Source organism: Zootermopsis nevadensis, unplaced genomic scaffold, assembly GCF_977971745.1.
Source record: "Zootermopsis nevadensis isolate Lab colony 2312 unplaced genomic scaffold, Znev_1.0 Znev_ptg000061l, whole genome shotgun sequence".
NCBI classification, from domain to species: Eukaryota; Metazoa; Arthropoda; class Insecta; order Blattodea; family Termopsidae; genus Zootermopsis; species Zootermopsis nevadensis.
The window spans coordinates 23,819,091-23,839,954 of record NW_028259192.1 but is presented as its reverse complement, the minus strand read 5'-3'; the positions used below and the strand labels follow the sequence as shown (position 1 = coordinate 23,839,954).

The 20,864-nt window shown below is 44.9% G+C and overlaps 1 protein-coding gene across 1 annotated transcript in view; it reads left to right on the top strand.

Annotated features, from left to right (window-relative positions):
• Positions 1-18,617, top strand: part of LOC110836740 (uncharacterized) — a 44,796-nt gene extending 26,179 nt beyond the window's left edge. Inside the window, exons 3-7 of the mRNA XM_087341072.1 lie at positions 7,713-9,305; positions 14,143-14,788; positions 15,442-15,710; positions 16,358-16,637; positions 17,539-18,617. Of these exons, the coding sequence (XP_087197198.1) occupies positions 7,713-9,305; positions 14,143-14,788; positions 15,442-15,710; positions 16,358-16,637; positions 17,539-18,101 (3,351 nt within the window). The 3' untranslated portion in view covers positions 18,102-18,617. The remainder of the gene's footprint in view (positions 1-7,712; positions 9,306-14,142; positions 14,789-15,441; positions 15,711-16,357; positions 16,638-17,538) is intronic.
• The last annotated feature ends 2,247 nt before the right edge of the window (positions 18,618-20,864 follow it).

The following is a 20,864-nucleotide window of genomic DNA, read 5'->3' as shown; positions in this document are numbered from 1 at the left end:
CGTAATGGTGAGGTGAAGTGTTTTCTTCGCGGTACGGTCTGGATTCGTAAATATTATGAAGACGAGCTTCGGTTTCAAAGGGTTAAATTGCATTGGTGCTGAAATGAAACGCTATTTATCACACTTTGATAGTTGCCAAACGCCATTGTGGCATAAGAACGACCTTCATTTGCTCACTGCGGGGTATCATTACGAGTTAGGCTCACGACAGGCTACTGATTAACGTCAGTTCGATTCAGAACGAAGCAAACAGCATAACGAAAGGAGGAAAAGATGAATAAATTAATTCATGCGGTCCATATGAGGAAATAATAAAATAATAAGCAGTCTTTCTGACCTGATAGGCCACGTTGCTGAATTAGTTCCAAGGATAACAACTAAGACCCTCATCAGCTTATAAAACTCGCTAATTCTTGTTTTGTTAATATTAATAGCAAGACTATTATGGACTATTTCTCTCTTGTATGAAATTCCAGAATTAGATACAAAAAATCCACGCTTTCTTCTGTGATTAAACTGACGCCAAGTATCGACCAAGGTTAAGGCTACACGTGCTGAGTACAAGGAAAAGTTTGCACAATCATAATTACTTTCTACAACAACTACGGATTCCTTTTAAGTATGATTCTATTACCCAACTATTAGGCGTATTACATCATACAGTAACGAGCCAGTACAGACAAAACTCTGCTTGTAAAATGACGCACACAAACGTGAGGAAATACGTCATTTGGAAAATCTGCGAGTACGTCGAAGGATAATATTAAAATGTACTTTGAAGTAAGGTGAACTGAATTCATGTACCTGAGAACAGGAACCAGCAGCCCCATAAAATTCTCGACTAAGTGAGCTACTATCAGGTTTTAAAGGTACATTCTCGTCTACGCATACTCGGTTTGGTAGGTTATTACATACAGGCCCATAACTTCCCATTCGTAGTTATCGACGTCCTGAGATCTTCGGGGAGATTCTTGCGAATTACCGAAGCAGAAAGTGCCCGCAGAATTTGAAAGAACCTGTTCTTGGTACAATCAAACTCTGCCACGAGCCATTTTGTTCCCAACTAATTTCACGTTTAACCTATTCATTTACGACGAAATTTCGTCTCGGGGAATTATGCAACACATCACGGCGGATGTAACGACCCAGAAGACATCCATCTATTCATACTCGTCGCCATGAGAACCTACCGTAGCACCCAAAACCAAACATCGTAAAGAAATCAAGTAACCGGTGTATTAATAATAAATGGTACCAGGGAGTGAAAAGCAATAAAAATAGTTAATTTTGTGTTATTAATATGTATTGTACATCAATAGGCTATTAGCTGTAATTTGAACGTCAGACACTGCTTTGATTACAGTGATCATGAGAATGTTACGTATTTACGATCCACATAACACAGCCAGCGAGGCTGATTACGGAACACCGCGAGAAGCCTCCGGTCTCTCTGGCATGCATCTTTCCTGTAAACCGCACCATTTTACAACCATGACTTCCTAGACGAACGGAACGTTAATTGGATAATTGCTCTTGGGATGTGACAGGGCATAAGAAGACGTGACAGACTTGTCCCTTGACACATTCCATGTGAATGTCATCCAGTTATACAGGGTGATATGAATTTCACGCAACAGAACTTATGTCGTCCAACTATACAGAGTGAATTGAATAAAAATTTACTTGGATATTATCCATCGTCTAGTAATAAAACGTAAAACAACGGAGATAGGGATTAGCTCTATCTAGTGGGCCCAACTGAGTAGGAACCTGAAGACGGAGATAGAGCCCCATCTCCGAAACGTCGTTTTACGTTTTTTACGTTTTATTACTAGACGATGTATAATATCCAAGCAAATTTTTATTCAATTGACTCTTCACCATCGTCAAGAAGTTTTAGATTTGATATACAGGGTGTTCTGAATGCCACGCAATCACTAGCCTATCTGAAGCTCGTTCCGTGTCTTTATGCAAATTCCCTACAAGTTTCATTGCGCTAAGCAAACCTTCTGTCCTGAAGAACCACAATTTTTAAGCGACTACGCCGTTCCTTGAACCAAGGTCCGTCGTTTGAAATTGTCCTGGAGCCCGAACACGTGACGACGCCTTGTGGTCGGGTCCGGAAGATCGCCGGATTCAAAACGCCACACAGCGTCTGATTGCTCTCCGTTGTAATGCGTATAAAACAAAATGCTGAGCAAAAATGTGACCTACGACGCATGAGCGAAACACCAAAGCGGAACATTGGTTTATCGCCTTCCTCAAAGAGATAAATCTTGAACACTCGGATGGCGGAAAAATTAAAGGTTAAAGGAGGAGCCTATTCAAAAGTCAAGATGATGTCAGGTTTTCATAAATACCGATGTTGTTATTCTGGACAATGACGCCATCAACGTTTAGAAAGAAAAAAATACATACTATCTTCAGCCCTGAAGATGGAGGCAGTATGTTTCTCCGAAGCTTCGGTCTCTGCCTGCGAGTCCACACGGCGCCACAGCTTAGAAAATCGTCTCTTCGCCGCCCCCAAATCCGAAAACTCCAGGTTTTACTGATGTTCCGATGAGACTACAGCCGAAATTTATTTTAGTTTGTTTAACGACGCTGTTTCAGTGGCTCAGACTTTACAGCGTCGAATGAGAGGATGCGAAAGGAAGCGGTTGTGGCCTTGAGAGACTGAAGAAAACCACGAAAAATCCCAGTCAGGATATCCGGTCTCCGGGCCGAGATCTGTTTTATTATTATTATTATTAAGACATTATTTCTAAAAGTGTCCTTCCAAGCGCGGCAGAAAACGTGATTTGATTTTATTCTGACGAAACGATCATTACGCAAAATGCTGATAAAGCGAGGAGATTTGCGTCTACCTAAGGCTCTGCTGCTGTTCTGTCAGAAATGTTGGCCGTGAAATGTCTCGAACAGAGACCTGAAAGCAGGACCTCCTACAAACGAGACGCAGGACTCGATCAATGCCGTGTTGCTCTCAGCAGGTGGGAACCGGTTGGCTACTGCAGTCTTCGGGGAAGAATGGAGCAAGGGACGGTCTGCTCTCTTTTCAAATCAGCACTTCCTTGTGTGTCCCTACACACTCACATCAGAGTACCGAAAGGCAGATATCCATCGTAATTGTGAATTTGTTTGGACAGCCCAACTCTTGCCTCATTGGTTTAGACTGGTGTCTTTTTCTTTTCTTCTCTTTCTCTCGCAGAGTCTGTTACAAAACACAGTTAATTCATCACTCGACATAATAACGATATCATCAAAGAGAGAGCTGTGGTCTGCCTTGTCCAACATGCACTTCGTTTAACAAGCAGATATCTCCACCACAGGCCGCGTCCGTGCATCGCGCAAGGCCTGTGCCTAGCGTCTCAATTGTCACATGTTCCTTCCTCCGGTACATTACAAGGACGTCACAGAGTCATCATCTCTCGAGCCATCTCGCTGTCATTCAAGACTTCCTGCCCGTCCTCTACATGAACGGAGACCCAGTCTGAGGTTAGATGCACACGGTCCGATACAAAATCCCGTCGTCCAGAGGTCTTCATTAATGTTTTTCCGTTTGGTTCCTATCAGGCCTTAAAGTAGAGTAAGTGGGATGAATGTTGAATACGAACTGCATTACATCTTTAACCCAGTCGCCAATTGCACCCGGAGAAAATTGCCATAACATACACTCGCCATCTTGATTTTAATATGGTAACGAGAAACTCGTTTCACGCATCGCTGCAGTGAGTGAGTGCCAGTCTGGAACTTCCCTGGCTGGAATTCACGCAGAAATTCAGCCCTCGTGCCAAATTCGAGCCCGTTGCTTCATCCCTCCCAAAACCTGACGACCCTGGCACCGATCCCTTGAAACTGAGAACTTAAAACTTAGAACAGGATTCCGCAAATGGTTGGAAAAAGGCATAAATCATCCACGGGAGACGCCAAACCGGTGACGGGATGCGAACTCGAGATCACAGCGTGAATAGCCTCTAACCCAGTGACCACTGAAATCGATTAACAGAGTTCTTCCTTAATCGGTCGTTAAGGTTCGGGGACCCGCTGGGACGAGAATTCAGTTCGTAGCCAAAGACGAATTAAGGCAGCTTCTTCACGCGCGATGTGCAGTGGATAGAACATTTTATAGATGAAAGATATAGTCCTGAAGATGGCAGTATTTTACGTGCATCCGTGCTGTCCAGTGGCAATGACATAAGTACATACTTTCACTGCTTGTAAACAAATCATGATGTAAACATTCTGCAAGCATTTGATCAACCGGTTTATTTACAGGCTACTACTCTCATTAATTGAGACTTTCTGCGCATTAATAACATGCAAACGCATTAAAGGATCGCTTAATTACCTCCGCTAACGAAACGATTAATACGTCATCACCGCTTGTCTTCCAACCTGTAGCGAGCCGCATATGAAGATCGCTCATATCAGAAACTTCGCCGATCTCACAGCAAGGCTTGCAAAGATGTTAACCCAGCAGGAAGCCAGCCGAGTGCTTGCAGAGAACATGGCCGTGTTTCTTAATTCATAACAGCCGTGTGGCCCATAACGCTTTATACCTGTTCCCCTGTTTCCTTCCACGCACCTAAATTTGCTACTGAGAAACTGGGCGAATCCCTTCACATCCTGTCGTCTTATTCCGACACAAAACTTGATCCTTCGGGATCGTAACGCAGCTCTGACAACGGTACAGCGTACACAGTGAACGATGAACAGGAAGTAATTGGTAAGGAGTCTAACGTGACCGATATTAAGGTACCGTGTGATGACAGAAACCACTGTCATGGCTTCATGTTCGGGACGTCGCGGCTCCAAATCTCGACCGTTCTGCCCGATGTTCTCGTATGGTTTTCCTCAGGCTTCTCCAGGAAAATACTGAGTTAGTACTTAAAATCCCTTGTCCTTAATTTCAAGTTCGTCACTGATCTTATGATTTGATGATACGTTGTCCGGCCTGCAAACAGCGTCGTTATTAAACTATAAACAAATATTTGTTTAAAAACTCACGAGAGAGAAACGAATACGTCAGCTAGATGAAAACAAAATTAAGGACGTATCTGACATTGAACGTCCAGAACCGCGTGTGTTTATTGGCAGGTTTATTAACGAACAGCGCGTGGAGATAAATGAGTATTTTCCACATGCTTCGATTTACATAACAGGAACTGCGGAAATTGGCAGACGTGACGAAGAATAAGTTGGAAAAACCGATGGGAAAATATCTCGAAAGCTTCAGTCTATATCAAAAACGAAGCAGCGAAGTCCTGTGACGATTATTAAGTCCAGTAAATGTTCATAAGCCACCACGAATAAATGTAAAGTGGCACTGATCGAGTTTCGAGGTTCTCAAGGCGAGAGATATTTAGATAACATTCTTCCGGGATGTTGCAGTCTGATAGAAATTTACAGACGTTTCAGAGGTGCTTGCTGCCTTCATCATCAGAACAATCGCCAGACTGCGCGGCGCCCAAAAAAAAGTCCTCTTCATTGAGTTGACTGACAACTTCATTTCTTCACGACAAGAAAACACGAATACGACGAGGCAGCAGGGAGGTTTTTCCGGATTCTAGAAGGACGACAACGCATTCAGAAGTGCCTACATGTTCATGTCTTGTCAGCAGACTCCAGGACAAAATAATCCTATATAAATCGTCTGAGAATGGGTCAGAATTCGAAAATTCTTGGGGACGAAGGCAAAATATAAAATATAAAATTAGAAATAGATTAAATTCGGGAAATAATTTCTGCTGCCATTCGTCTGTCCGTCCGCTATCTATAAATGCAAGAAAACAATTTCTCTGATGCTTTACATGGGTGTTAAACTCGGTCTATCAAGTTAAAAAGAACACACAGCCCAAGGGTATTTCAGAGGACACACCTGAAGAAAATATCGCATTGCACTGTGGAAAGCATTCGAGCACTTTCGTGGAGGGACTAAGTAAAATCAAGAAACAAGTCAGGTAAGACGTACAACCATTGGACTGAGATCTGAGCGGTAGACCTCCGAAATTCGAAACCAGAACCACGTCCATTCGACTGCATTTCATGGCGTAGACTGCCTGAAAAAATAAATCCCCGCAAGTTCCTTGTTTCAAGTAATGGAGTTGAAAAGGCGCCGACGAATACAAGAGAGTCAATATTCTTCACTAATCCATCGATGGCACTGCCATGTGACTTCAGAACAGCTGCGAGACAAGCCAAGATTTCCTCGTCGCCATAAAAATCTCAAAAGGATTAGTCCCAAGGCTTGTCATGCAAAATTCACTAATATTTCTTTTTAACCTGGAAGTAGACTGGTAAGTGAAGAGTAAGCCTGTGTCCGCCTGCATCATTCTGAACAGTCGTGTATGTAACCCGGAGTCTCCACGCAAGCTTCAATTTACTGCATTCAATGCGGCGAGACCATAGAGTAAACACACCTGTTGTACCGACACTTCATTAAACAGACGTCTTCAAAAACGATGATGGGATATACGTCCCACGGTTTCCCATGCAGGCCAACCTAATCAGCTGGGTGTCCGTTTACGTCACATCTTTTTGGTACAAATTAACGCGGAACGAGTTTCGGTAAGCGACAGGGCGCGAGGAATGAACCCGACCAACAGAGACTCGCGGCATTCCAAGTCCACGTCGCGTTTGAAAAAAAGAAAAACCGGACAGATTCCTAGGCCGTCTGCAACATTCTCTCACGCTAGATGCTCAGCGCCTTATCGGCTGTCCGAGACTGCTCGCTCGTTCGCACCTACCGTCCACTTCCGGGGGCCGTCTCTCTCCTCCTGAGGACGCTCTGTGGCTTTCTGCCGAACTCATACGTCACCCACACTGGCCATTTCAATTCCAGATAGACGAAGCCAACTGCACAATCTGCTGATGATGACAGTGTAGACAGAGAAGGTCCTTGATTTATCTTTCCCACACATTCCCTCTGCAAATTATGGAGACGGCAGCACAGTCAAAGGTGATGATGAATTGCAAGTTCCCCCAATGTTTAAGGAGTACTTCAAGTCAATATTCGTACTCTCGCATGTAAGAAATGAAATTCAGGGATCGTGAATTAGGTCACAACCGGTACCTTCAGCATTCCACACATTCACTGATCAACCTGCCATTCGACACTTCGTGGTCTGGGAAATTAAAAGCTTTGGTAAATAAATCAAGAACAAACTAACTAACAAACACTCACTAACAGAGACGGTTTTACAAGAATCTGCAACCGTAATCTGCCATCGCGAAAGAATTAAATCCGCTGTTGAAATCTTACGTTAAACGTCAGTGTTCTACACATATAAGAAAGTAACATTTACGTAAGAGGCGACTCAGATTCCACTGTGGAGTCTGGTTTTTACATTTCCATAAACTGTCTTCAATTTGAAACATACACCAGACCTGTCATATATATATAATCTCTGGCCTTCGGAAATTTCTTAAGGAAGAAACAGTAAGCCTTCAATTGTCTCTCGCCAACTCGCGAAGTACAGAGATCGCCAAGAATACTGCCACATACATTCGACATAGGCCTACTTCAGACAATGGACACTGTCCAATACATTATCAGCCTGATGTTACGGACGTTTAGGGAATCACTGCAGCATCGCGACCCTTCATCGGCTTCAAACTCCCAAAAATTATTTTTTTACAATCATTATTTCTCCAGTTAGTTACAAATGTTATTCTGAACAGGCATGAAACATAAGATCTTAATTTTTTTTTCGTAGCAAGTACTGACGGAACACGTGGTTTCTGACCACGTGACGATCATTCTGCCCGACATTCACCCTGACGACATGCAGTGGCTTCTGGATTTCATGTACACCGGGTCGGTCGCCGTTCCTAGAAGTCGCTTGTCGTCTTTCCTCCAAGCAGCTGAGGCGCTGAACATCAAAATTTTGACCGACGTGGCTCAACTCCAGAAAACAACCGACAGTAGCTGCGTCGTCTCGTCTCCAGTGCTAGTCTTCAAACTAACAAAAGATCCAAACTTCCGAAAACACCCCATAAATCCTAATACAGACACTTGCATTATTAAGCCCCATAGTTTGACTGAAGACTGTAAAAATTCTTCATGTAAAGATGATGCCAAAATTAGGAGTGATTCTTCGAAGCTAGTGACCGATAAAGAGGACTTTAAGACTGTGACGGAGGACAGCAAGAGTTGTGTGTTTATGTGCTCTTCAGATGTTTCGTCTTACGTGCCGAAACGTTTTCAAAGTCCCATAGACAGCCACAGCATTTCGTGCAAGACGACATCACTACACGACGGACTCTCAAGAAAGCCAGAAATCTATGAAACAGCGAAAGGAGAGGTTGAAGAACCACCGAGAATGGGTTCAGCAGCGGTGATCAGCGGTTGTGATACAAAGATGACTTACAATGCAGAGATAAGAAATAGCACGTCTCTTGGACACCCTTCAGAAAAGCCTTCAGCACGCCTGGAGACACCAGTTCACAATACATCGCCTTGCGATGCTAAAAACGCGGCGGGAAATTTTAACATCGATAACAGTTCGAGTATTTGTACTGGTAATAAGCCCCAGGCAGACAGAGAATGTAACGACAAAGAATTGCCGTCGGAAGAGCATTTCTCTTCGCCCGAATACGGGTTTAAACTCAACAACAGAGTCATTCCGAGCAGCATTAGCCCTGTATACAGACACGACACAGGGGTGATCGACTTACCCTTAAGGCATCGACCAGAAAACGCCGAACACTGTACTCTGAACCCCCAGCGTTTATCGCAATGGCCAAAACCACTTCCATCACTGATGCCGTTAAACAACCGGACGTGGTACAACGGACAAGTTCCGGCTTGCTACCTCGGCAAAGACTGCACAGTTAATGGGGCGCTGCAACTGGACCGGAAGGATACTTTTCCAGGACATCTGCAAAGCATGAAGGACATCGTCCCAAACAGTAAGACTCGGACCAGGAGCATGGAAGTTGACCAGCATCTCCCGAATGAGCACAGGCATGTGAAAAACGTGTGGTTCTACGGCACGGACAAAGTGCTGCATCACAACGGGCAGACTCCAGTCGCAGACTGCAGGCCTTCGAGAAGGCCGTCACACAGAGTACCTCGCCTGTGCCCCATAGTACCTCCCTCCCCGTGGGCTCAGCATCACCGACCGCCGTGCGCTACCCCGGTGGCCTGCCCGCCCATAGCGATGAACTACCCGGCCATCAGCTGGACAGTACCACCTGTACACGTGGCCGTCGACCAACAACCAACGCCTCTTCTAGCACGTCCAGACAATCAGCAGCGACCGAGTGATACTGCGAGGCCACATGCATCCATTAAAGCAGCTAAGCTGGTGAGTAATTTTTCTCTTCGCACTAATTCTCAATAATTTTGTGATCCATCTTAATATATGGGCAGTTCCGATGAAAAACTTTATATCTGATACTAGTCCGTACTTATTCCGAGTGAATTTATCTGGCTCAGAGTAGGGTTGTGGAGAAAACATGACCAGAACATAGTCGAATAGCGGGCTCTTGTCAACACGGTAATGAACCTTCGGATTCCATAAAATTCGGAGGATTTCTCTACTATCTAAAATATTAGAAACAAGAGAAAATGTGCCCCCCCCCCCAAAAAAAAAAGGGACAATCAGTCAACTGCAGACTGGAGTAGATTTAACTCCCTAAAGTTCACGTATATCGAAGTGACCTCATTAATGGGCAATGCCGAATATCACAGCGGCATAACGTATTAAAACTTTCGGGCACTGCCCTAAACAAATTTTAACCCTTCCGCACGGTGATCCATGCGATTTCTGAGACACTATAGAGATTTAGAGCTGACGCATTATCTCAGGACAACTGAGAGGCGTCACGACTTCAGGAACTTGACAGTGAGAACAGTTCGTTCCAAACCGGTACCTACACAAAACGAATCAGTCTCTAACTCACCAATCACCAGGTCTCATTCGTCTTACAGTCATTAGAAGCAGAAGACTTGCTAAATGTCATTCAAACACAGACATTTGCAACGACGATGCGATGTTTTATGGGGTTTATTCAGGCGAGACCTGTCCTTTAAGAGGTTAAATACTGCTGTTACCACTAAAAAGAATAATATTCCTGGGACCAGGAAGGATTCTTGAGCAGCCAATAAAAAAAATACCTTTGCAGAAAATGGATTTCCAAATTCCCCTCTCTGACTGGACGCCATTACTTGCAAGACAAACGCGCAGTTAGAGGCGGCGGCATGACAAACAGCGAGAACTATGCAGATAGAGCCGGAATAAAGAATGCAGGTGCCTACACGGAAAGTAGCGGACCTCGGCGGTCTGAGAGGTTACAAAAGGCGCAAATCATCTTTAGCGACGGCGGCGTAATTAATTACAGCTCTCATGGTACTCCTCGACATAATGCACCGTCGACCACTAACTGGTTTTGCATTTGCTTAACTAAGACCTCATATTGATCAGACTCCGACTACCGAATCATTCAGAAATTGTTCGGAGTTCAGATGTCTGGTAACTGCATTCTAAAACACAAAGACTGGAATATAAAAACACTATCACTGTACCTGTTTTGTATGGGTGTGAAACTTGGTCTCTCGCGTTACAGGAAGAGCACGCATGTTAAGGGTGTCTGAGGGGAATATTTGGACCTAAGCGGGATTAAGTGACAGGAGACTGGAGGAAACGGGATAAAACGCCTGGACCATGAAGGCACACGGGAGAGTCGGAAGATCTGAAGATGTCGTGAAAAAGACGTGGCCGTGAACAGGGGGATAATATTAAAATTGACCTCAAAGTAATTAAGCGTAAGGGTGTGGCCTGGCTTCATCTTGTTCAGAACAGAGGTCTTCTACAAAGACAATGGCGTATTTTCAGTTTGTCGTGGGTCGGAGTTTGGGGTTGTTGGCCCTCGTGCACTGCATTTCGCGTCAGGAAGTTTAATGGGACAGGGTTACTCAGAAGTATCCGAACTACGCGAAATGTTGGTGTGGGCTCTCAGCCATTTTAGGAATTTGCGTACGAATTCTGCATGCCAGATCTCACGCTGAAGAGCGAAAACACTGGCCCATTGTTTCGGGAAGAATCCTGCGGCCATACCAGCTATAAAAGTCAGCTTGCCTCGTATTTTCAACGTTAAGGGAACATTTCTTACGAGAGTTGAAAGAATTTTGATGTCGTCATAATTTTCATATTCCTATGTGACGGTTCACGACATTTTCTAAACTAAACACGAAATATTACAGTGTTCTATAAGGCATTACAGTGTTTAAACTTATATTCCGATAACAGACGAAAAGACAAGATATTCTAAAGGTAACCTACTAAGCAATCCCGAATTTAATCTGCTGTTACGATTTTTATAATGACTTCAAGAAAGCAATTTTGAAATAAAGTCATCTGCCATCTACAATTACGATCAAAAATAAGTTTCTTCTACGTACGTGCAGCTCATACCGAGTTACTTACTGTGCAGAAAATTAGATCACTGGAACTACTTACTCTAAACTAATCCGCTGCATTCATTAGCCAGTCAACGCAGAAATGAGACATGGAGTGGCACTGGCCACAGCAGTTCAGTGCCTGAGATTTGGACAGCCCTTAATCCGAACCTGACACATGCATTACGCACAGAGTCTTTGAAAGCAAACACGTGATTCATTCGCATTTAACAACCATAAAGGCAAGCCAGTGTGATGACCTGAAGGTTAACACGCGGAACGGCTGGACGTTCTTAAAATGATCGTCCCGTCCTATTAAATGCTAATTATCTTTATCGACATGGAGCAGCTCGAGTCTTGTGTATCGATATCAGATTCTGAATCGAAAAGCTGTCTGTCTGTCCTTAACCCCAAAACCCACAGGTGGAATGAAAACAACTTTCTTATTCCTAATGACGGATTGCACGAGAAGGTTCAAGGCCTTGCTGGGAGGGAGCGCTCCGAACACAACTGTTCGTTACATCATCACCACAAGCACAGAAATCAGTTTTGTGTTGGTCCAAGCCCAGACCCACTGTTTGGTCGTGAGGTTATTTTAGGACGACGTATCAGTTCATTAGGTTACATAGCGTGGAATGCATTTAATTTAAAATAAATCATGAAGGGAAAAAGAACACTTGGAAGACATAGACTAAGAGGGGAGGACAGTTTTAAAATTAATCAAAGAGAAATTGGGTGATAGTGTATGGGCTGGTTTCATCTGGTGATGTGCTGTTATGATCAACTTAGAAACTAACAGCTTCTCCTTCAAGACTGCTCTTCGTTACTCAAAAATTTTAAAGACGTGTCATCACGATATGTGAGCCGTCTTGGGTTTTGCTAGACGATTATACAGGGCCCAGAATCAACCTGCTACCTCCGTTTTCAGGGTAGAAGGGCACAAGACAACACGGTATGAAAAAATGCACGCAAGAGCGCAGCACCAGCAGCTGGAAGAAGATGGCGGCCGTCCGTCTGTCCGTCGCCATGACGTCACATGACTAAGAATAATTGGGCCTTCTTAATCTTTGTGGAAGGAAACAAATTTGCTTCGATCGGATAACGAATTTCGGGCGCGTCTCATAACAATTTTGATTATCTATTTCTAGTTATTCAACGACGCTTAATCAAAAGTTTACAATTGTGTTAGAACGGATCACTTGAAGACCTCAAATGCTTTTGTTTGTAAACGGACAGAGAATGGGTAATTACAGTCACATTTTTAGTCGTGGGAAGAGGAAAGCTGAAATCTTGATTCGGTTTACGGCCTTTCTGCGTAAGGCAGATGCGCCCTTGAACCTCCAAACGCAACTTTGATTTCTCGGAATGATAGAGTTGCAGATTCCTTGGAGCGTAAACACAAAAGAAAGGAATAATGTTCGGACCTCGTTGACAGTCTGAATGACTCGGAACAAAATTCCTGCAGCACGTGACAGTTTCGAATGCTGCTGGGTTTTACGAACCGGTGATCTGAATCAATGGACAACATCGACCGATCGCCCAAAAATGGCTGCAGTTGACAGAAACAGGCGCGTATGTGCGTGGCCCTACGGAAACTCCGTAGAACTTCAAATTATCAGGGACCAGCCCGGAAACTATAATTGTGATCCCGTAACTTCAAGAATAAAGAACGAGAAATTGTATTAAGTCGGCTGCAACGTGCTGCTGAAATTATGGGCAAGGATGTACAGACTGTTTCTAAAAAAAATTCTGTTCTTGTACAATTAATTACTTTCACAATGGAAAATGCAACTCGTGGCAGAATCCAAACACAGATTCGACGAACTAACTTGCGTTTGCTTAGAGAAAGGAAAACATAAACACTCCTGTCACCTTACAACAGTGATGAGACACAAACTTTCTGCACAGTCACCGTTCGTTTAATTACTGGACAGTCGACGGGCGAACTCCGTTAAAGAACGGACATTGTGCGCTATCATCTACCATCGCTTAAGCAAAATTATTCCGCTCGTACGCCATGTTTCCATTTAACCTGACATGGCCATCTTCAGGCGCCCGATGCAATGTTCAAGACGCATATTCATTAGGCCTATGGGTCCAGGTGTTATCGGTAAAAACAGGACTACGAAGTGAATGTCCAGCCTCTAATGCACTATGACCTTAGAGCTGTAGTAATGCGACTTGAATTAACTTAAAACACCAAAATACTGGCAACTGAAAATTGTCGTTGGTGACAAGACATTCTTTCCAATTTCGTAAAGTTCAAAAGCGAAACGATAGCTGAGCTCCTACCTGCGCAAAGTAGCCCTGTAGACGACCAAATCGTGACACAATGGCTGTCCGTCTCCATACAACCAAGTGGAAAATGTTCACGGTTGTCAATCAAGACATGTAATGAGATAGAATATTCTTTGTGTCTTCGACAGGAATGCATTTCGGATTACTGACCTCACAAAACACCCCTGACCGAAACCCTTTGTAACACGTTCGTCTTTCGCGGGGAGAATTTGGTAACCGAGGATGACAGTGTTCTGCGACGTTGCGCCATGTAGTTCGGCTTTCGCCCTGATGACAGAAGCACTAAGGAACTCCGAAACGTCGATCAATATCTACCAGACTACACGGTGCAACATCCCAGAAGACAGCCATCTCTATTTTCGTCGCCGTGAGAACGTGGCCTCTAAAAGTTTTTGAAAGCTGTCTTTTGTTTCTTGGTATTATTTAATGTGTGTATTCGTTCGCAGAGCCCTACGGGAAGAGCGGCCATGTCACCCCCTCCCCAAAGCAGCGACAAGGGTCCCGATGAAACGACGCCTCTTCGTAGGAGACCTTCGGAGAGCGCGGCCATGTTCTGCAAACTGAAGTCGAGGCGACTGGAAGAATTCTACAGAGAAGAAACGGCGAGACAACTTAGAAGTGGGAGCAGCGAAGAGGAAGTTGCCAGCGACTTATCGACGAAGTCCCCACAAAGTCCGGTACGAAGCACGCATCTAAACAGTTCCAGAGGCACGCCGGAATACCGGAAAGTGACCAGTTCGCCACTGACGGAGTCGCTACAACAGAAACTGAAAACATTCTCCGAGCTGTCTTCGCCGAATTTGTCCATCTGCGACGCAAATTTATCATACAAGGAGAATGTAAAAGAAGACGATAATGCAAAGTTAGAAGGCTGTGATAAAGAAGCGGGTGGAGGAGACCCGAAAACCGACGAGGCTGCACCGGTCTTGACTGACGACAGGGCACAGGAACTCGCCGTCACCGGGTCGGAAGGGGAACGGAAGGACGCGGGTCTGGATCACGTTCAGGACGACTATGACGTCCAAGTACTCCATGACGGAAGGCACACGAGCTTCGTGAAAAATGACAACAACAACAACAATAATAATAACGGTGAGTTCAACCCCCCCCACCCCATAGTTACATCATATCTGAGGTCCTCAAGGCAGGAAGATGCCAGTTACGGTTACTGACGCCCTGAAGATGGAAGCAATATTTTCCTCCGAAACGTTGGTATCTACCTATAAGTCCACACGCAGTAGCCTACAGAGAAGGTACTATCTGTCAAGAAAAGAGTTTTCAGGCCAAAATTTTGTTTGAATTTCTCATCTGTTCCCTGTGTACTACATGACTCACCCATCTCATCCTCCATCATCCGATCGCTCTGATAACATTTGGCGAGAAGCAGAGATTTTGTAGCTCCAAACCGAGTAACTGTCTCCACCTTTTCATTTCCGCCCTGCTAGAGGCACGTTTCTCCCTTAATAAGAGACATCAGATTTCACTCAGTTGCCGGCCGTCTTTTGGAATGCTGCGCCTTGTGGTCTGGTGGGAACTGACCGACGTTTTTGAGGTGCTTACTGCGTCCGTCATCAGGGCGATGTCTTCATGTCTGTTAATTTCTACCAGATCACAAGGCGCAACGTCTCACATGACAGTCGCACGAACTCAAGAGGAGCTGGAGGACATGTTCCCGGGTATGGATCAAACGCCCTTGGCGTGTGGTTGGCTTGATTGTGACCGCCTTGTCACTTGCTCTGTCTCAGGTCTACCGGAGGAGGCGAAACAAGGAGACCCAATCGTGAAGACCCACGGGTGTCAGGACTGCGGGAAATGCTTTTCCCGGCGCCAGCTGCTGGTCCAGCACCGACGCATCCACACGGGAGAACGTCCATATTCGTGTGCCGAGTGCGGACGTCAGTTCACCCAGCGCGGCCACTGGAGCACGCACCAGAAGCTGCACGAGCCCGCTCGCAGACCCGAACACGCGTGTCCGAGCTGCGGGAAAGCCTTCGTCACTCGCGCCTCGCTCAAGGTAGCCCCTTCCCCCGCGCGTGCAAAAGTACAGTAACGTATTTCATTTGTCTTGGCAGACTCCGCACCAAGCGTAAAAACAATTTCCGTACACATGCAGACAAAATGCACTGATGTGTCCACTAAGTACGGTATAGGCTGATTCATTTTGGTTGGAATACTTAAGATACACACCTACTGCCCCTTTGCCCCTCCACACACTTCAGCATATTATGACACGACAATAATTAACTACATTTAGATTAATATTTTATAAATCACTTCTCTGTGAGCTAATTCCGACCACTGTAAGGCCATTTATGCTGCACGATATAAAAATTTCGCAATGCCGCCATGTTGCTCTCTTACATTTTTTAAAAGTCAAACGATCTTCGGGATCTTACACCTATATGCCGGTTGAAGTTCCAGTGGATCCCACCTCAAAAGTTCGCCGCGTATTTATCACTGATGGTAAAAATTTCGAGAGTATAGAGAGGTTCAGTGACGTCATATTCACGCCAAGTTTCGTGAACATCTATCAGGTTCTTCAAAAGTCATAAAACGCTGACAGACTCATCGCGAACCTCCATAAGCCCGCCTTTCCTCGAGAGGTCAGCAGTATCTCGACGTCCCTCGTTCCTCGCTACGACGTAAGTCACTCTGTTCCAGGTTCACCTCAGGACCCACACCGGGGAAAAGCCGTTCCAGTGTGGTGAGTGCGGGAAGCAGTTCAGCCAACTGCGCAATTACAAGTACCACCGCTCCGTTCACGAGGGCACTCGGGAGTTCGCGGCTTCGTGTCCCGAGTGTGGCAAATACTTCAACGACCGCGGTTACCTGAGCTCGCACATGAAGATTCATAGAAATCGGAAGGAATACGGGTGTCAGTTCTGCGGCAAGAGCTTCAACCAGCGGGTGGCCTACAACATGCACGTGAGGATTCACACAGGTCAGCACCTCCGACTTCTTTTTAATTAAAAAAATCCTGGATGCATTTCGAAAAACGGACTTCGGTATCATCGGAATTCAATCTTTCGGAAATGACCTCTGATGGCACCAGCACATCGTAAACGCCTTACAGCTACGTTATTTTATACGATATAAATCTTAATATGACAGCGGCAACGTAGAAACCAAAGCCTGGAAATTATGTTTGCGTTCAGCTTAATAAGAATGCAGGGTGACGAATCATAAAAGGTTAAAGAAGGAGACACCGTGACATATTTCAAGCCACTAACTAATCTGAAAGGGGAACGAGGGAAAACACAAAAAAAGACGAGAATAACGTACTCTTCAGCCGAGATTCGAACCGGATATCTCAGGAATGTGTCAGTCACAGAGTTAACTTGATCCGTGACCAGCAACTAATTATAAAACAAGCGGACAGACGAACGTGACGCTCATTCAGCGCTGTTCTGTTGGCTGCCCTGCCTCATTCGGGCACTCGGCAAGTTTCCTTATAGCTCTCATGAGCAACCAGCTGGCAGGCATCTGTTAATCCTTTCACAAAAGATCCTGGCGAACATTTCAATTACATCCACGTCGCTTTAAATTCTACAAACATACGGAGAAATTGTGTAAGAAATATTATCGCTGCCCTGTTTTTGAGTGGACGATATTAAAAGTCGTGAGAAAGTGGAACAAGTTACACTTCGTAACCGCTGTTAACAATAGAATTAAGGACGCGTTTTATACCACTTAGGAACTCAAGAAAAAAAAACCCTTCTGAAACAGCGCGACGACTCTCCGTTTTGTGCTGTTGGTAACATTGGTGAGTTGGTCACTGGTTTCATGTCAGACATATTCTTATTATTCAGTATTTTTCTTCTCACTGGCGCGTCTTGTTCCAGGCGAACGTCCTCACTCGTGCCCGCATTGCAGCAAGACCTTCTCGCGCAAGATGCTCCTTAAGCAACACTTGCGTATCCACACTGGTGAGAAGCCGTTCGCGTGCAGCGTGTGCGGAAAAGCCTTCGCCGACAGAAGTAACATGACACTGCACATGCGACTGCATTCCGGGATCAAGCCGTACTCCTGTCAGCTGTGCGCCAAGGCCTTCACGAAGAAACATCACCTCAAGACGCACTTGAACTACCACACTGGAACCAAACCGTACTCATGCGGCAAATGCGGGCTACGATTCAGCCAGTCAAGTAATATGAGGACTCATTACAAGAAATGCGCGGGTTCGGGGCTCATGACCCTCGAGGCGCCTGTGGGCAAGACCGAGGAGGCTACCGCGACGCCGGGCACGAACAACAACGGCGCTGTCTCCCCACCGTCTTCACCCAGTCGAAGTGACGCCACGATGACGTCACCAGAGACATTATCAGCTCCTCCCCATTCGAATAATTCGTCTTGTGTCACTTCCGTTCTGCCAAGGAATGCGGTTCACGCACCACTGCCCGTCTGATGCGCGTTCACAGCACCCGGCGCGGTTGCCCAATTTTTAGTTAAAACTGGAATGTGTCTACAAATAAAATCAAAAACTCCTACGAGCTTCCTGCAGTCGTTATATAATGACAGATAGACAGACAGACATGTGACTAAGCTCATTCATATCAGCTCTGGGGCTAGCTCCACGGAGCACAACCCTTCTTGAGAAACTGATAGTTGCCAAGTTACTCGGCAGATCCTTGGTTCATACCTCGGGCCCAGAGACTGGACAACCTGACTGAGGTTTTCGTGGTTTTACTCAGCTGGGAGATACCTTGAATAAAGTCCATAACTGCTTCCTTCCACATCCCTCCAATTCATCCTACGTTGATCATCGACGCTACACAGGCTAAGCTACTGGTAACGTCGTTAAATAAACAACACATACACATTAATAAACTGTTATCATAAACGCCACTTAATATTTTATGTAAATAAGTGACATCATTGTATGGAAACAAATGAGGAAAATGAAGTCTTCTGTATTTTGTCACAGTTGTTTCATTTCTCACTCCCCCCCCCCCCCCAAATTCAACCTTTTCCCGATAACAGTTCTTAAGAGCGTTTTAGTGTAGCGGTAACGCTCTAAACCTTCATTCAAGAACTGTCTAGTTCCCCGCGTGGTTACCGTTTATCCTGATAGAGCCACCACCACCACCACCAACCAAAAAGCTAACTGAGGGCGGAGGCCTGCGCCGAAGTTCGTCTATGATATTTGAACACCGAGTCCGTACCGCAAAGAAAACGTATCTCCATGACGACTCTCAGTTCGTTAACGAAGTAAATAACCGCTGGTTATTCTGAGAATCGCACAAAACACATAAATACGCTCTGCGGGCAAAATGCAGTTGCTGAATGTCGAACCAGGTGGTATAGTTACCACTGTCCTCAGCGTTTCCTGATTCAATGACCGGCGAAAAGGCACTGAGTGGGTTTTTCCGACTCTAGGTATTCAGCTTGTTAACAGCGAGTCTAAACGAGTTCATCTATAATATGCAAACTAGGTAAGATGTTCATGCCATATTAAAATCGGATTACGTCTATTTAAACTTGTCCTAAAATTATACTTTTATCTGTAATCTTGCTTCCGAATTCCTAAAGCACTTTTTCGATCTCAATAATTTCAACCGGTTTAATTCTTGCAATGTCGCGATCAAAAACCACCAGTTTACTTTCTGAAGCTTAAAAAAAACCCACATGCCTTCCGACTCAGCGTAATTCGATTTCCAGCTCCGTTGCCCACTTCAAGATCCACTTCACAGCTTCAATTTTACTGAAGTCGCGACGCTACGTCCTGTCCTATCCCGTTTCGCCCCGTCTGTGGCGCAAATAGGAGCTCTGGATGTCTAGGAGTCAAGACTGCCAACTTTCGTAAATTTTTATTTTCGAAACTAACTCAAAGACCGAGTTATTCTTTCCATGGACAAACTGAGCAAAATCACGATCGCCCGGTAGCAGAAACGAGATTCGAACCGAGTACCAGGAGTCTTACCGCCGCATTAGCCTGCTTCATTATCGTAAATATGGCAAAGAGACAAATTACAAGGCATGCAGGCTACATGCTCGTAGAACTAGGATGATCACGTCAATGAGAACAAGATGGGTCGGACATGCAGCATGGAAGGGTATATGACACACACACACTCAGGTTTAGTAACAAAGCCTGCACGGCAGTGACCACCAAAGGCGCAGATGGGATGATAATATTAAAACAGACCTTAAAGTAATGTCGAGAGAGGATGTCGCTTGGATTCATCTGGTGGCGGGCTCCTATGAACACGGTATGGACCTTCAAAATTTTTTTTGTTAGCTGAGCAACGAGAGACTCTGGTCCTTGGAGATGGTAGGTACTTCAATGTATTTGACCGGTGAAGCCAGCGGGAAACATTTCACACGCAAGAACGGGATTTCAGAAACACCTCCTCCTTCTTCTACAGATTATCAGGAAGAAAATCTTATATTCGGCAATAATTCCAACGTCAGTCAGAAAACTGCGATCCTCGGCTAACCTTTGACCTAAACATGAAAACTGACAACCAAGGGCACGTGATTCGAGAATAGGCTACGACGGGGAACGTAACCTAACCTAACCTCCGCGGATGGCCGTCTCAGGCTTAAAAAGAGGTAACTCCTACGAAGCGCTTTCTTATTTAATCTGCAGTGGTCGTCGTCTTTAAGACGGAGCAAAGGATAAATCTCCTTCAAACCTTACACATGCAAATTGCCTTGCCTCGGGAATAAAAACCATAATGACGAAAAATCCTGTATGAAGCAAGTTTATGGAAGTGTTGGTCTTCATCATCATATCAAAGTGACCGATAAGCGAGGCGTAATACAAGTGCTCGTTAAACATGCCACCTGTTCTTACAAACGATTCACAATAAAAGCCTAGAAGCTTTGTGGAGATGCCATGTTCAAAGGTATTGTGTGTTCTTGGCAAACAGGACTATCGTCAAATGGAATACTTCCATTACCAGGAAACATTTTTATGACTCGTCTGCGAGGTTAGTGTTTAATATTTAAATCTACTGACCCCCAAAATCGTTAAAATATATTTGCACATTTTTCTTTTTCATTTAAGCAAGGCTACCTCGCTAGCAGCATCTCTGGACTTCATGCATTTGTGGTTGTGACACATGGCGTCTCGTCATGAACAAATCTTACAGTTTAAAATAATAATAATAATAATAATAATAAGAGAGGTCAAATCAAGGAACGACCAGTGGACTGGGCAGGGGCA